The following is a 15,697-nucleotide window of genomic DNA, read 5'->3' as shown; positions in this document are numbered from 1 at the left end:
CCTGGCTTTAAAAAAAAGTCTGCAGGGGCACCTGGGTGGCTCAGTCGGTTAAGCGTCCGACTTCATCTCAAGTCACGATCTCGCGGTCCGTGAGTTCGAGCCCCGTGTCGGGCTCTGGGCTGATGGCTGAGAGCCTGGAGCCTGCTTCCGATTCTGTGTCTCCCTCTCTCTCTGCCCCTCCCCCGTTCATGCTCTGTCTCTGTCTCAAAAATAAATAAACTTAATAAAAATAAAAAATTTAAAAAGTCTCTAATGAACACCCATGTGGATTTTTGCAGTATTACTGGGTCAGGTCAACATCTATCACCGTGTGTGTATTTTGCAGGGTGACAAATTAAAAAATCAGTAACACTGCATTCTATATTTAATAATTACAGTAAAAATGTTTTTATTCACATAAAATTTTTTAATTATAAGCAAAGTCATTCACTATGGATTCAAACAATATAGTCAAAATATATTTTACTTCAACTTAAGGCACCACATAAAGACTTCTTTAAAGCATACTCATGTCATTTTATTTACACGCTATTTTAGGAAATGACTATAAATATAAAATCCACACCTTCCATCTCATCTTTGTCCTTCACTTGTAACTTTATGCATTCGCAATGAAGCAGAACCTCCAAATAAAAGGAATTAAATGCCATCATCCTTAAATCTTACCAGATATGGACAAGAGGGGGAGCCACCCAAGAACAATACAAAGGCATGTTTAATCCTTTAATATTCCAAGAATTTATCTTTAAATTCTTACACCAAGCTTGATGAAACCGTAACACAAGGCCTACAATACAGAGCACTGAAATAATTTACATTCGAATTCTATTGCTGTTTACCAGAAGAACTCGCACCTTAATAACAGAACTGTCCTTATAAATGTACTTATTCCGGAAGGCAGCTGTGCTCATCACTATACCACCAACGCATAAATGTACTTACTCTGAATTCACTCACTGAATTAACAAAAACTATTTAATAAAAAGTGTTCCTGGGGCACCTGTGTGGCTCAGTCGGTTGAGCGTCCGGCTTCGGCTCAGGTCATGATCTCACAGCTTGTGGGTTCGAGCCCCACATCGGGCTCTGTGCTGACAGCTCAGAGCCTGGAGCCTGCTTCAGATTTTGTGTCTCCCTCTCTCTCTGCCGCTAACCCACTCGCATTCTGTCTCTGTCTCTCTCAAAAATAAACATTAAAAAAAAATAAAAAAAAAAAAAGTGTTCCTATTACCTTTGAGTATTGTTGTCATCAACAGTTAAGTGTTTCCCAGAGCCAAATACTTCCTATCACCCCGAAAACATGTCAGGACATATAGGAGTCACTTATTTAACAAAATCCACACCAAAACCTTAATGTAAAGGGCTGGCTTCGCTAAAAGATTTTCTCAGAGCACGAGAGGAGTCATTGGCTTTAACGATGATAATTTTTCAAAGATACAAATGAATTAACACAAAGTTCAATAATATATAAACGTCTCTTTGATCAAATAAATACTGTTTTGTCCCATCAGCATATATACATAAAAAATTTTACAATTTTAATTAAAGTTAATATTTTGAGAATGGAATGAAAGACAAATATGTAAAGGTCTTATTCAAAAGGGTAAGACACTGACAGGCTCTTTCATCCTGTATGAAGTCCACTCACCACAGGCTGGATGCTGTGTATAGATTTCTGAAACTCCTAACCACCAAACTAATGCGATCACGAAAACTCACGGCATTGTAGGGACCAAGCTCTATTGGGCTAGTATGAAATATTCTGCTATTTTAGATACTTCAAAATGTGTCTACTGTTTTAAATGTGGCTGTTCCAGTCTTTTTTTTTTTTTTTAATGGAAATTGAAATAGAAAATTTTCTTTTATTTTGTTCAGAAAAACTATTAAGTTTAGGGTAACTTTTATGTGAGGGAAAAAAATCAAAATTTGTCAAAAAGCAAAATTAGTCCTATTGGTTTTATTTCATTTGTTTATTATGCTGTTCTTAACACAGTCCACTTATGACCAATAGCATGGACTATTTATGCAGGTTGTAGAAATGCTTCTCAAGAACCCCCAAAACAATAGGCATCAAATGCTAGGATCACAAAATTAGCAGTGACCAAATAGGATGAATTATATGTTTGATGACTGGCAGCATTTTTCTTTACTATCATAGAAAATCAACATTTAACTGGGCTGCATATTTGCTGTAGATAATTTATTTTTATCTGAAAGACAGATACCCAGTTTATTTTATATTGTCAAAACTTTCAAGTTCACACTATTAATGGCCTGCCTCAGGTCCTGATGGATGGTTCTTAAAGCCAGTTTTTTCTTTAACAGATACAACTCAGTTTCCGCACATTAATTTTGATTATTAGAAAGTACCACCTAGCAAGGTGGGATGGTGATTCTTCACAGCAAATCCTTAGCTCTGAACACGTATGTTTACAAAAACAGGAGCAGAGTGGTTATTTCTATGAACCAAACACTGAAAAAAAAATCAGAGGTGGCACTCAGGCTACAGAATGTTAACAGTGCTTAGAGTTTAAGCTTAAATTCTGCCACTTAACATATGAATAGTGGAAAAGATCAAAAGATACCAAATCCCATGCCTAAAAAGTAAGGCATAATGTCCCAAAGGTTAGGTATCAAAATCTCTCTTCCTCGTTCTGACCCAATTGAAACCAGATTTGTATTCAGGTCATCAGTTTTTCTGCAGGACTTGGATAGCTCTGGCCATAATAAACATGAGAAAGTAAAAAATGGTAACAAAAGCCGATGAATTTTCTTCAGTTAGGATTTTAGCTTGTGAGTCAGAAGAAAGTAAACAAATATGAAGTGCAATTATACCGTCTGCCTGACAGCCACGTTCTGTGGAAGTCAGCCTACAGACCAGCCTACCTCTGACACTTTCTGTCTGTCACAGGAAGTCTGCATACTCGTGCACACAAACACACTTGCGCACACACAAATGAGTAACTTACGCGAAGGCGCTAAGCACAGAGGAAAGCAATTCTATTTTCTTAGTTTCTTATTAGCAACAATCTTCAAAAGAGATCTTTTGAGGCTTCAACAGCTTACGGGTCTAAACAAAGACGCAATGGTGGAGACTGAGGCTTTGTATCACATGGTCTTTGTGTTGTGTTTTATAATAGCTTTTCTTAAAATAATTTCTTCACATGCTAGATCTGTTCTGACCGGTTAACTGATTTTATTAACCATCACAGAGGTTTTCCTACGTCACAGGTGAACTTAGGATACAGACTCTATTAAGGTTAATAAGTATAAAAATATAGAAAACTTTTCCTTCCTGATACACAAGATCCTCTAACGGCATAAAGATTTCTGTTGTTTCGGTTACAAATATAAAAATTTATTAGAAAAGCATGCCTACTAAATTTTGGTATATTTTCCTTTAAAATTGTGTCAAATCTTCATTGCAAAAAAAAGGCAGAGGCAGTATTTTTCTTAAAAAAAGTTTCTAGTTAGAGAACTAGGTGGTGTTAGCTAATGATTTACTAGCAATTTTAACTATGGTCAGGGCTTTTCTGTATTAGCTGATGCACCAAAACAAAGCACAGGGAAAAACAAAATAACTCTAGCATGCTTGGTCTAAGTTCTTTGTCTTTCAAAGTAGATTTTTTATAGTTATAACACCATCCCTTGAATGTATCCTTGGTTTCATGTATAATTAAAGATACTCTGTATAAATTCCAGCAAGTATTACTCAATTAGGGGATCATCATCGTCTTCCTGCAGCTGAAGTCGGGAAAATGGACGGGGTACAGACAGTCTATTCTGCATGATTATTATGAGGCCTGTTAGCGTGGTTAAGACCAAGAGCGCACCGATAACAATTCCAACGGCTTCTGGGAGATTAATGCACCACTGGTCAACCAACAAACACTTAGTGTGACCAAAGGTTCCATTATTGGGACGTGGTTTTAATCCCAGGATGTGGCACATCATTGGGTAAATATCCACACTGTTAATTGTGTTGTGTTTGTAGCCTTTGTGAAATGCAGGTCCGTGGGCAGCTAGAAACGGATGCATACTAGACAAAGAATTATCATAACCATGGTCACCTACTGAAAAAAAGAACAAAATTATGTTAGTTCTTAACAGAAAGAATGATCTTTCTATTACAAAATAACTTGCTTCCAATGGAAATATGCTGATTCTTGCCAGTGTAATTCCCATCTGTTAAAATTAATTCCGATTAATTTGGACCAGATGGGGGCTAGAAATAAAATTTTCCAATTTTTTCAACTCAGCCATGTCCCCATTTCACACAGACACACATACCGCTTTTCCCAAGTGGTCATGACCTGAGACTTTAAAACTATTTCTTGACTTCAGGTACCTATCTTTCTGTTCTGGCCCCACTTATTTCACCCTTCAATTTCCAGAACCGTCTGCATGCAAAGAGCACTAGTGATTATAAAAGAAAAAGAGTGGGTGGGCTGAGGGTCCTAAATAACTGGAGAGCAAAAGTGAGTGCGTCCAGTGAATGGGGAAGAAGTGAATCTGCAGCCTTACCCACGTCAATTGCTCCCGTGATAAGAGACGGGATGATACAATATACTGATTTACTGACAGTTAATGGACACCTTAACATCCGGAGGCCACAGAATTGAGAATACAGAAGGGATTCTTGTACTGAATGTGAAGTCTAACCAGATCACCAACCTGTAACTCCAAATCTAACTCAAAGGAAAACATGACAGGATAGTCTCTGATATGACCCCAACACCACAATCTCAGGTTTTGGCTTTGTGTTGGCAAATAGTCCCTTTTAACGTACACCAGTTGGATTTGATAAGCTCCTGGTTTCATATGAAGTGCAAATGACTGAGTGGAAGGCAGATCAGTTTTTGTTATATTAGCCTTTAATTTTATGTTTGAAATGTTTCATAATAAAAATAATGCATGTGATCAATATAATAAAAACAGAATAAAACTCTATATATAGACATTACGATTTCAGCAGTGTAAAAATATACATGTATATGTAATAGCAAAAAAGTATAGAAGGGGGAAACTCCCACAATTCACATCTGTCCATACCTTTGTATGGAGGGATTATGGATAGTTGTTTTTTTTTTCTCGTTTCTAAACTTTTCTGTATTTTCTCAGTTTTCAACAGTGAGTATATAAGCGTAAAGAACATATAAATTCCAATAACCATTATCTTATCTTGTCTGAAGCTTCTGATGTACTGTAGATCAGGGGTCTGCATATGACAGCCCCTGGCCAAATTCAGTCCCCTACCTGTTTCAGTAAACAAAATTTCCCTGCAACCCCCCACGTCAGTTCGTTTACATAATGCCTAGGGCTACTTTCCCGCTGCAAAGGCGCAACTGAGTAGCTGAGATGGAGACCAGCTGCCGTATAAAGCCTACATATTTACTATCTGGTCTTTTACAGAAATGTTCTGACTCCTGCTACAGACTTGTACAAAGCCAGTTTTTTTTAAAAAGTATTCAAATTGAACTTAACGTATGGATGAATAAGCTTGGGTTCAGGGAAGACCTGTAACTCTCCCCTATTATTTCCTTAGCTTTAGGAGAGATTTTGATACACCTGTTTTGTGTACTTGGTAGGTTTCTGTTTGTTTACCTTCTGAATCTTTCCCAGTGTTCCAAAGAGCAACAGCACTCAGGTAAACGACTTCATCATTGGGGAAAGACTTCGGGATACTTGGACAATGTTTATTAATGCACACAAAAAATAAACAGGCATTTGAACTATCGAATCTGTCCCCCTTTACCGTTTCTTTACTTCTCTGCCGTTTTCTACAAGTCAAGAGAACCAACCTTGAACGTTACTGACAGTAACCGCAATGTGGGTAAGAAAGTACATCTACACCTTTGCTCTCAAGGTCACCCACCCTTCTCTAAAGGTGAAATACGGTTTTAAATTGCTGTTGAATGAAAACCTACGAATTATCCAGTCAAAAAGTGAACGGATTATACAGTGTTAAAGTCTCTAAATCAAAGCACGCTGTTAATAGAAATATGTCACAATGTGTGATTTATCCCCAGGATACAACAGATATATCCTAAATACTTACATTTTGGTAATGATTTATTTAACACAATTGTCCAGCCTTCATCAGCAACCAAAATAATAGGCTGAATTCGATTATTATGTTGGTAATGAAATCTGGCAGGAATGTCTTCTTTGAGATAAACATTCATGTGAGGGCTACAGACTTTCAGTTTGTTATAAACCTCTGTTGTATCTGGAAGAAAAAGGAAACAGTAAAGGAAAAAAAATCATAATTGAATGATAAGGAAAATAAGTATTTCTAACTAGAATGATTGGAAATAAGTTCTGAACAATACCATCGATTAAATCACTTTTAATTCTTAAAAATTCAGAGCAATAATAATTATGTGACATTGTTGGGGATGGACAGACAGACACAGACACACTTCTATCTTTCCAAGCATTCACATATCTCTTTTTTCATTTTGTGACTCTCCCTGGTAGGCTTTTATACAAAAGGGGACAATTTTTATGTATAGCTTCCTAAGGAAAGATGAAATAATTACATATTATTACGAATTCTAAGATCAGTAGACAAAAGAATATATCTCACACAAATATCCCAGATGTTTTTAAAGGACAAAAATGTCCTTTTCCATTAGTGTGAATAATGAAGAAACACATCAAAAAGCAGAGAAATAATCTCCTTGAACATGAACCTTAAACTAACTGCTTCAAGACTTACAAATTAAGGGGGAAAACCCAGAATCTCACTCTGAGCAAGTTTACGAATATATGGTACCGTACTACAGAAAGCCAGAGCCGCATTCTTTGACACGCCCTCCTCCTCATTCAATTGCCCCCTTCCCAAATATCCCTCAGCTAAAAGTTTACTTACTTATTTTAGGAAGTACAGCAGCAACTGGAGTCAAATCTATAAGAGCGTAGCTTGAATTATCAATGCAGCGATCCAAGTTGATCAGTCTGTCCTTAGAGCACTGGGTCATCCCATGATCACTTGTAATGATCACATTCAGATTTTCCCACAATCCTAGCACCTTGAGTTTGTGGACTAGCTCACCAATAAGGTCATCTATTTCTTTCAACACTCTGTACATGTTTTCTTTATCTTCGGGTCCATATTTGTGGCCACTTGCGTCTGGTTCTTCCCAGTAGAGGGTTGCAAAGGTGACTGGTGGATTTGAATTGATGAGCCACGTGGTAATATTATTTAGCCTCTCCTCAAATGACACTGAAGAGCTATAATTCATAAAATAGGAAGGTGTGGTATTGTGAATGGGCACGTCAGTACCAGGCCACATAGCAGCAGCACTGGATCTGTTTTCCTGAAGCTGATTGGTCACCCAAATAGGTACGGCCTCATTCCACCAAAAAGGATCCTTGTCATCAAGGTCAGAAAAATGTTTCTTCGTGACTACGTCATACATGGAATTAGCCACAATGCCATGGCTCTCTTCATACAAGCCTGTCACGATACTGTAGTGGTTTGGAAATGTTTTTGTGATAAAAACATTCTTAACATGTTCCACCAGGACTCCTTCTTTGATAAAATTCTGGAGATGGGGAAATTCATAGTTCTGTAGATAGTCAGCTCTGAAACCATCAAAGGACACCAGTAGTAACTTGGGTGGCAAACTATGGGAAGAGTTACCTCTACAACCAGTTATAAGTCCAGAAAATAAAAGTATTACTAATGACTTCATAATGAATGTGTTGAAGGAGAGCAATCAGGGTTCCTAAAATATAAAAACACAGTTCATAAGTAGTAGTGCTGCTTTGATTTGGATTCAGTTTCAGAAGTTTAGCCATCAGGAGAAGAGAATCAAAATTTATAAACTTTCATATACCAGCTTCATATCTACTCAAAATTACATAATGCCATTTACTGAAAGATAATTGAATAAAGCTGAAATTGGGGGCGAAAACGGTCTTTACTTGTCCAATTTCCTATTTATGTACGTCCTGCTCCACCCTTCATGCTCTGGAGGGGATACAGACCGCTCTGACACTCCACACAGATATTCCTGTTTGGTGGCCTTGCTTGTCTGTAGTAACAGAAATTATCCTAAAAACTTAATAAGAACAGGGGCACCGGGCTGGCTCACTCAGTGGAACACGAGACTCTTGATCGCAGGGTATAAGTTCAAGCCCCGTGTTGGGTGTAGAGATTACTTAAAAATAAAATCTTGGAAAAAAAAAAAAAAAAGACTTACTAAGAACAGATAAAAGAAAGAAAAATGATCCCTTTGCACAAAACAGAAATAATACCAAGCCTTCAGGGGCTCCAGAGGAGATTATTTTTCCAGTTTAATGACAAGTACTCTATGTTCCTTTTATTTTTTTTTTAATGTTTACTTATTTATTTTGAGAGAGAGAGCACGCATGTGTGAGCACAGGGAGAAAGAATCCCAAGCAGGCTCCACGCTATCAGCACAGAGCCCGATATGGGGCTTGATCTCAAGACTCTGAGACCATGACCGGAGCCGATATCAAGAGTTAGACGCTCAACTGACTGAGCCACCCAGGCGCCCCCCACCCCCAAGTTCCTTCTAACCCACAGAAATAAGTGGTGGAAATGTTACCATATTGGCTCATCACCAGTTCCTGTTGAAGATACTGGCAGGAAAAGAAGGATAAGAAATAAATATTACTTGAGTAAAAGATCTCGTCTCAATCTATACGTTCCCAGTATTTACATGAGGTTGACAGACAAAGCCTACAGGGACTTGGATGCTGTACTAACTTCTGAAGAAATCCAACAGCTGCTGAAATGACTTTCATCACCATATCCCTTAAACTTCCTTTTTACTATCAAGAACATAACCATTCTCCCTAACACCCCAGGCTCATAGCTCTCCCTGATTTTTCATTATTTTTTTCTGACAACCCACTGATTATAAAAATAGCTTTCCCATAATAAATCTCCCTGCCTTCAGTCTCTATCATCTTTGGTCCTTAAGAAAGCAGGGTAGGTGATTTAAGCAGGATGGTCCACTTTAGATGGAGGGGATATCTCTTTCATTGCAATAGGAGAGAGAGGGAGCGAAGGCTAAGTTAGCTAACAGGTGTGAGGGGTGGAGATGAAGGGAGCTGCGTTCTCTGTGTTCCAAGAGGTAGGGGTGATTATTGAGAGCGAGTAGGGTGGTAAAAGGTTCAGGGTTTTGAGAATCACAGAGAATGTCTAAGTGGCCATCGTGGAGAACGGGAGAGGGTACAGGGAAACAGGGAGGACTGGTGGCCAAAGTTGACCGCGGGCGTCATGAATTGTTAGAGACACTGTTGACCGGTTTTCTCTAGCAATTTGGCGGCCCCAGCACAGGCATGAACAGGCAGCCGATCCTGCCTGCGCGTGAGACTCTGCCGGAAACTGAAGTATAATGAAGGAAGCTGAAGGTCCTACGGAGTGACTGAAGTCTGAACTGCAGCGCTTAAGATGAAACCGATACAGATGTGCGAAGTGGAAAGGCTCCTGGACTGGAGGTTCTTTTCTTTCTTTTTTTTTTTTTTTTTTTAAGTTTAGTTATTTTGAGAGAGCGAGCGGGAGCATGTGCGTGTGAGTGGGGGAGGGGCAGAGAAAGACAGGGACGGAGGATCAAAAGTGGGCTCTGTTGTGACAACAGAGAGCCCGATCTGGGGCTCGCACCCACGAACCGGGAGATCATGACCTGAGCCGAAGTTGGTGCTTAACCGACTGAGCCACCCAGGTGCCCCCCGACCGGAGGTTTTGATGGAAGCTGCAAGAATGTGAGACTGGTCAGAGTGAGGTGAGTGAAGTCACTATTTCAGAATAAGACCCAAGGTATGGCTGCCGGAGAGGCGGGGGGTGGGGTATGTGCCTGGAGGTCCCAGGTGTAAGCAGCAGTGAGCTGACATGATGATTAAGTTCATGAGCCGTTTGGGTGTTCTTCTTTCTCCCGACTAAACTGCAATGACTTGAAGACAGAGACTTTCTTTCCTTCAAACACACCACCAGGTAGATGATCTCTGTATGTACAGTCATTCAAACGTTTGTTGACTGAAGCTGTGACCCTCTCGGAACCAGAGGACTCAACAATTGCAAACATCAGAAAGGCACAGAATCTTGTCGGTGAGGATCTCTGGGCCTGCAAAGTCTACCATTTTAACCCGAGACGGGCTACCTTCGGGGTGTGGTGCACGGACCATCCGTTGCTGATGCCATCCAGGAAACCAAAACCAGTACAGAATGGCAAAATCAAATCACTGCTCCAAAGAAAAGAGTTAAGAGACACTCTGCACAGACACAGCCCCGGCTACAGCTCAGCAATATCAACTCTCAAGAATCAAGACAGACAGCAGCATTTCTCTTTCCATTCGGTATTTGGTGCTCCTGACCTAGTGTTTAGGCACAACTCGCCTCCTCCCTCGGACCGTCAGCACAAGTGCGGCCATACCACAATGCTGTGCAGGCTGCTGCCCTGGGTTCCAGCAATCTTAGAACTTGTGTGGAGACCATGAAAGCTGAACTTGGCGGATTCCCTGTTTTCTCTTGCGGTACAGCTACATTCCCAGGCACAAATGTTTGTTTCCAGAAAGAGTGAACTACAACAGCAAACAGGTGGTGCGGTATCTTACAGACACTCCTAAATATATTTTTTTTTTTTTTAATTTTTTTTTTCAACTTTTTTTTATTTATTTATTTTTGGGACAGAGAGACAGAGCATGAACGGGGGAGGGGCAGAGAGAGAGGGAGACACAGAATCGGAAACAGGCTCCAGGCTCCGAGCCATCAGCCCAGAGCCCGACGCGGGGCTCGAACTCACGGACCGCGAGATCGTGACCTGGCTGAAGTCGGACGCTTAACCGACTGCGCCACCCAGGCGCCCCCTAAATATATTTTTTAAAACCATAATCTACTGCCCTGGCTCTTTCCCTCAGTAACCAGTTGACATTCGCCACCAATCCCACCGCACGGCAAGTCAGGTCTGATGCACACCAGGCCGAATGCACTCTCTGCACCTCCAAGTCTTTTTCCTTTCCTTAGGTCCCCAAACCTGTAAAACAGCCTCCCCGTTGTCTCACCACAGAGCCTCCCTGGGTAAAGCTGCCCTGTTGCCAGCCTTGTCAATTCTCTTTGCATATCATCTATGACAGCACAGTAGACCTAAAAATCACTGAGGGAAGCTCCTTACAAGTGCAGCTGCCCAGTCTTTACACCTGGAAAATTCCGGCTCAGTCAACTGGAGTAAAAGCCAGGAACTTGCATTTTGAACACTGTATGGCAGAGCCATACAATGGAATATTATTTGGCAATAAAAAGGAATGAACATACGCTACAACTTGGGAGAAACCTTGAAGCATGCAAAGTCAAAGAAGGTGCTCACAAAAGATCTCTTACTGTAGGACTTTTTAGAGGAAATACCTAGGATAAGCAAATCTCTTCGAGATGGAAAGTACATTAGTAGTGCCTGGGCCAAGGGGCTGGTGAGAAATGAGGAGGAAATTCCAATGGGCAGGAGGTATCTTTTGGGGGTGATGAAACTGCTCTCATATTGACTGTGGTGATGGCTCCAGGACTCCACAAAACTGCACACTTTAAATGAGTGAACTGGATAATATGTGAATTCTATCTCAATAAAACTATTGTATTAACAACAACAACAAAAAAGGAGGGAATGAAATTGTCATCTTAAAAGCATCTGAAATGCCCTGCCAGAAAACGGGAAACATCTTTGATGTCTCAATTTACCTCCAAAATTGTGTGAAATCTGTACTCCATAATACAGACCTGGGGTGTTTCAACATGAAAATGTCTTATACCACCTTCCAAATGCAAAACAACAGCAAAACGAAAACCTGTGTCTGACCCTCTTTCTCAAAAAACATACAAGTCAAAATCTTTCCTCTCCAAATCTTGAATGAAAAGGATGTTCAAGGTATACGTGCTATTTATCCTGGGGTTCAGGAATGTGTTAGCACACTGTTAGGATCCTCGTCCCCAGGCTTAGAAGCACAGAGTGGAAAGACTGTAGGCTCCGAAATCAGAACGATCCCAGAACTTGAGCTCACATTTAGTAGATGGGCAACAGTGGGCAGATTTAACTTCTCTCAGATTTAGTTTCAGTGTTTGTGAAATGGGGGTGCATACAGTGTTACAGGACAGGCTCTCACGTTTAAGTTTCCCTTTATCCATTTGAGTTACAAAGCTGTTATGTTAGGAGAAAGTCTGTACTACGATGGGCAGAATAACATTATTGTGCCACTAAAAATAATTAGAAATAATTTAGTCCAACCCCTTCTTTTCACATGTAAGGGAGCTGAAGTCCAGTGATTGGCCAAGCTCAGAAAGCAATTTAGCAGCTTTACTATGCCCTTACTAATTCACGCCCTCAACAAGTTTACAAGTCTAGTAACAGCGAGTTCACAAAACTAGTAATAAACTCCCAGCAATTACCAAAACCTTTCATGTCAGAGCCTCCTTCATTAACAGTGCCCATATCTATGTCTACTGCCTTCTGTTTCGTTCTAACAGGGGGTGTCAATCTATTCGCCACAAAATACCAGTGAGAAGTTCTCAAGTAATTTGCAAGAACTCAAAATCACTACACGTTACATATTACTAAACTTTGAGAAAAATTCTGTAATTTTTCAAACCAAAAAAAAAAATAGCAAAGGGAAGAAAAAAAAGCAGACTCATCCGGACTATACTCAAACATCCCAACAGCAGCCAGAAGTAGTAAGTAGTTGTCTTCAATTCAGGGGACAGAACATGCTCCAAGTCTTCTGGGATGATTTTTTTACCTGGGTGGAATGCATGTCAGACAATTCGCACTGGCATTCTTAGCCCGTGTGAAGTTGGGAGAGGAGACTGTAACAGTTACAGGAAATGGTGAAAGGTATTTGTCACCATTAGCTTGCCATCTGCTCTGTAATACAAAAGCTCTAAAGACTTTACAAATATGTATAATTAAACTTTTATACAGCTTTGAAATAAAATAACATTATTGTCTATGGGCCTGGGGAACTTTGGTGATTTCCTCTAGATTATTATTATTTTCTTGGTGTTTAAAGAAAAAACGTAACTCCTCTTTAGAAGATTTACTCAGTCTTAAAAATGCTAGGAGTCTAAGTTATTCTCCAATTTTCAAGGGCTCACAAAATTTTCTAGTGTCTTCAAAACAGCTACTTCTTGTGTTTCTTGTGTTCTCATCAAAACTTCTCCCAAATTACTTTGTGGCTATACTCAAATACTTAAAACAGCTCCTCCTTGCTTTCAAGTGAGTTTAATTTCCTTAAAATAGCTTGGAACAACCTCTGGGGGGAAAGGAAGAAAGGAAAGAAAACCGTAACATTAAAACGAACAGCTGACTTCCTATAACACTGGGCAAGTGTTCAGGCTTCAGTCCAGCAGATCACCTGGTGGTTAAGCAAAACCATTCTGGGGTCTGGGCTGGTATAAACCTGAATCTGTCACTCGCTGCACAATGTTGAATGTCGCTTGACTTCTCTGAGCCTGAATTTCCTCATCTATATAAATGGGACGCTATTATCTCATAAGGTTGCTGTACCGAGAAAAGGAAGCGTTGTTTGGAGAGTGCTTAACAGGGCGTCCAGCCTATAAAAAGCACGTACATGTGATCTTTGCTAACTGGTTTTCTAGGAAATTAGTTCTTACATTTGATTATATAATGACCATGAGCTGTGATCTAATATTCAGATGCAAACGCCCACCCCGCCGCCCGCCTCCCCTCTTTGTCAACGCTGCCCACCTTCGCCGCCGTCAGCCCACTGCCCTCCCTCCCCGCCCTTCACACCACAGTCTCCCCCCCCACACCCCGCCCCCTTCCCAAAGCACCTGCCAACTGCTCTTTCCGCCTCCCACACGCCCTCTGCCTCGCGGTGCTCAGCTCGGTCCCTGCGCCTCCGGGTCCCTTCGGGGACGTCCCCGCCAGCTCCCCTGAGGCTGGGAGACGGGAAGGGAGGGGGTTCTCACCACCTCCAGTGTCAAATCCCCTGGCGACTGAGGACGTGGGGGCATTTCCCTCCGGAAGGCGGGCGCGCTAGGCTCACACTCACCCGCTGCCGGCACGCGGAACTCAGAACTGTCGGCACGCGGCGCTCGTGGATCCTGGGGGCAAGGGAGACCCGAAGGGACACCGGCGAGGCAGAAATCTTCTTAAGGCGCCTGCGCAATGGCGGGCCCTCCAGCCGCGGTTGTCAACAGCCCCAACCTCCCCGAGAACCGCTTGGCTGGGGCCGCTACGGATTGTGCGCAGCCGCCCGGCGGGCGACAGCGGAACCTGCTGCCAACCAGCTGGAACCCGGCGGGCGGCGGGGGCTGAGACGTTTCCTCTGATTGGTTCCCGGAGCCGCGTTAAATGTAACTTCCTTTGCGATTGGTTAGATTCCGGTACCACCTGGAGACTTCTGCTTCGGTGGGTTAGCATTGGACCTCGAAGAGGTTCTTTTCTATCTTCCGCCACGCCCCTTTCATATCATCCTAGGGCGGGGTGCCCTTCAGGGGAGCTGAAACCCAACGAGTCCAGGAAAGGCCCCTGGCTGTTGCTTCGCCCCCAGTTAATACGCACCTGTTGGCTTCGGTGTCCGCAGGAAAAACGACTTTGGCTGCACCAGAGCCCAGCCCATGTCTGGAGCAGCTTCAGCCACTTCTAATGAATTGGAATAAATACGATGTGATTCTACCCAAAGCACCTGTTTTACTGGAAAAGTGAGCACCTTTACAAGGGAAGTTGAGTACTAGGCAGTTTACCAGTTAGGTTACAAGAAACACAGAAACACAACCCTTGTGGTAGGGAGCCAGCTGAGAAATGGGCACCTCTTTCGACAGATACATAGGGGACTGTGCTCCTGCCTTTAATTGGAAGCTTTGTGAAGCGGAAGAATGCAACTTTAAACTTACTACTGGAAAGAATACCAAATAGAAGATTTATTTGTTAACACTTGGGTCACCCTGGTATACTTAATAAGAGTGGGTAGTATCTCTTCTCTCTTTGTATTTGCGGTGCCAAATACAGAACCTGGAGCAGAAAAGGTACCTGCTAAATGTTTATTGAATTTAATGGAGCTTTTGATTCATTTGGTTCTTGCCTTCCCTCACTTTAAAATACAAGCTCCAAGGGGCACCTGGGTGGCTCAGTGGGTTAAGTGTCTGACTTCTGCCCAGGTCATGATCTCACCCTGTGTGGGTTGGAGCCCTGCCTCGGGCTCTGTGCTGACAGCTCAGAGCCTGGAACCTGCTTCAGATTCTGTGTCTCCTTCTCTCTCTGCCCCTCCCATGCTTGTGCTCTGTCTGTGTCTGTCAATAATAAATAAACATTAAAAAAAACAAACAAAGCTCCAAGAGGGTATTTTCTTTCATATTCAATACTGTAGCTCCAGTGGGTACTTTAAAATATGCAATTAAATGAATTAAGAATGTGAATCATATGTCAATTATTTTCAGGCATTGAGGATTTCCTGGGTGTAAACCCAGCACCTGGATTAGTAACCTACAATAGTGGACCTTAGAAACCAAGGTCTAAGTTTTGCACCATGGGTCTGAACTTTAGAACATAGCCATTACCAAACCCCCAGGGTCTGCAAGCAGCTTCAGAGACAATGTGGGGCTGGCTGGGTTCTATCGATTATTAGTTCGTACCTTCACAAGTTCATTCCCATTGCAGACCTCACGGCCGGCCTGTGCACGGGTGTATTGGGCTCCTTAGATCTGTGGGGTGTCAGAGCC

General features: G+C 41.7%; 1 protein-coding gene across 2 annotated transcripts; it reads right to left on the bottom strand.

Annotated features, from left to right (window-relative positions):
* Positions 1 to 356: 356 nt before the first annotated feature.
* On the bottom strand, positions 357 to 14,255 carry ENPP4 (ectonucleotide pyrophosphatase/phosphodiesterase 4). 2 transcript variants are annotated; one of them, XM_058734145.1, is made up of 4 exons: positions 14,029 to 14,255; positions 6,872 to 7,730; positions 6,056 to 6,226; positions 357 to 4,070 (listed from the first exon to the last, which is right to left on the bottom strand). In XM_058734145.1, exons 2-4 carry the CDS (start codon positions 7,695 to 7,697, stop codon positions 3,706 to 3,708), a joined length of 1,362 nt encoding a protein of 453 aa, XP_058590128.1. In that variant the 5' UTR covers positions 7,698 to 7,730; positions 14,029 to 14,255; the 3' UTR covers positions 357 to 3,705. The 2 variants fall into 2 exon arrangements, with proteins under 2 accessions (XP_058590128.1, XP_058590129.1); XM_058734146.1 differs by lacking the exon at positions 14,029 to 14,255 and adding an exon at positions 13,808 to 14,014.
* Positions 14,256 to 15,697: the final 1,442 nt, after the last annotated feature.

The sequence above is a fragment of the Neofelis nebulosa genome, chromosome 6 (genome assembly GCF_028018385.1).
Source record: "Neofelis nebulosa isolate mNeoNeb1 chromosome 6, mNeoNeb1.pri, whole genome shotgun sequence".
Classification (NCBI taxonomy): domain Eukaryota; kingdom Metazoa; phylum Chordata; class Mammalia; order Carnivora; family Felidae; genus Neofelis; species Neofelis nebulosa.
Note: the sequence above shows the minus strand (reverse complement) of the source record. Positions and strands in the feature narration are given on the sequence as shown.

Coding starts and splice junctions, on each gene's coding strand:
- ENPP4 (XM_058734145.1), bottom strand. CDS start 7,697: ATGAAGTCATTAGTAATACTTTTATTTTCTGGACTTATAACTGGTTGT. Junction 6,227..6,871: donor TGCTGTACTTCCTAAAATAA/GTAAGTAAACTT, acceptor TTTTTCTTCCAG/ATACAACAGAGGTTTATAAC. Junction 4,071..6,055: donor AAATAAATCATTACCAAAAT/GTAAGTATTTAG, acceptor TCTTTTTTTCAG/TAGGTGACCATGGTTATGAT.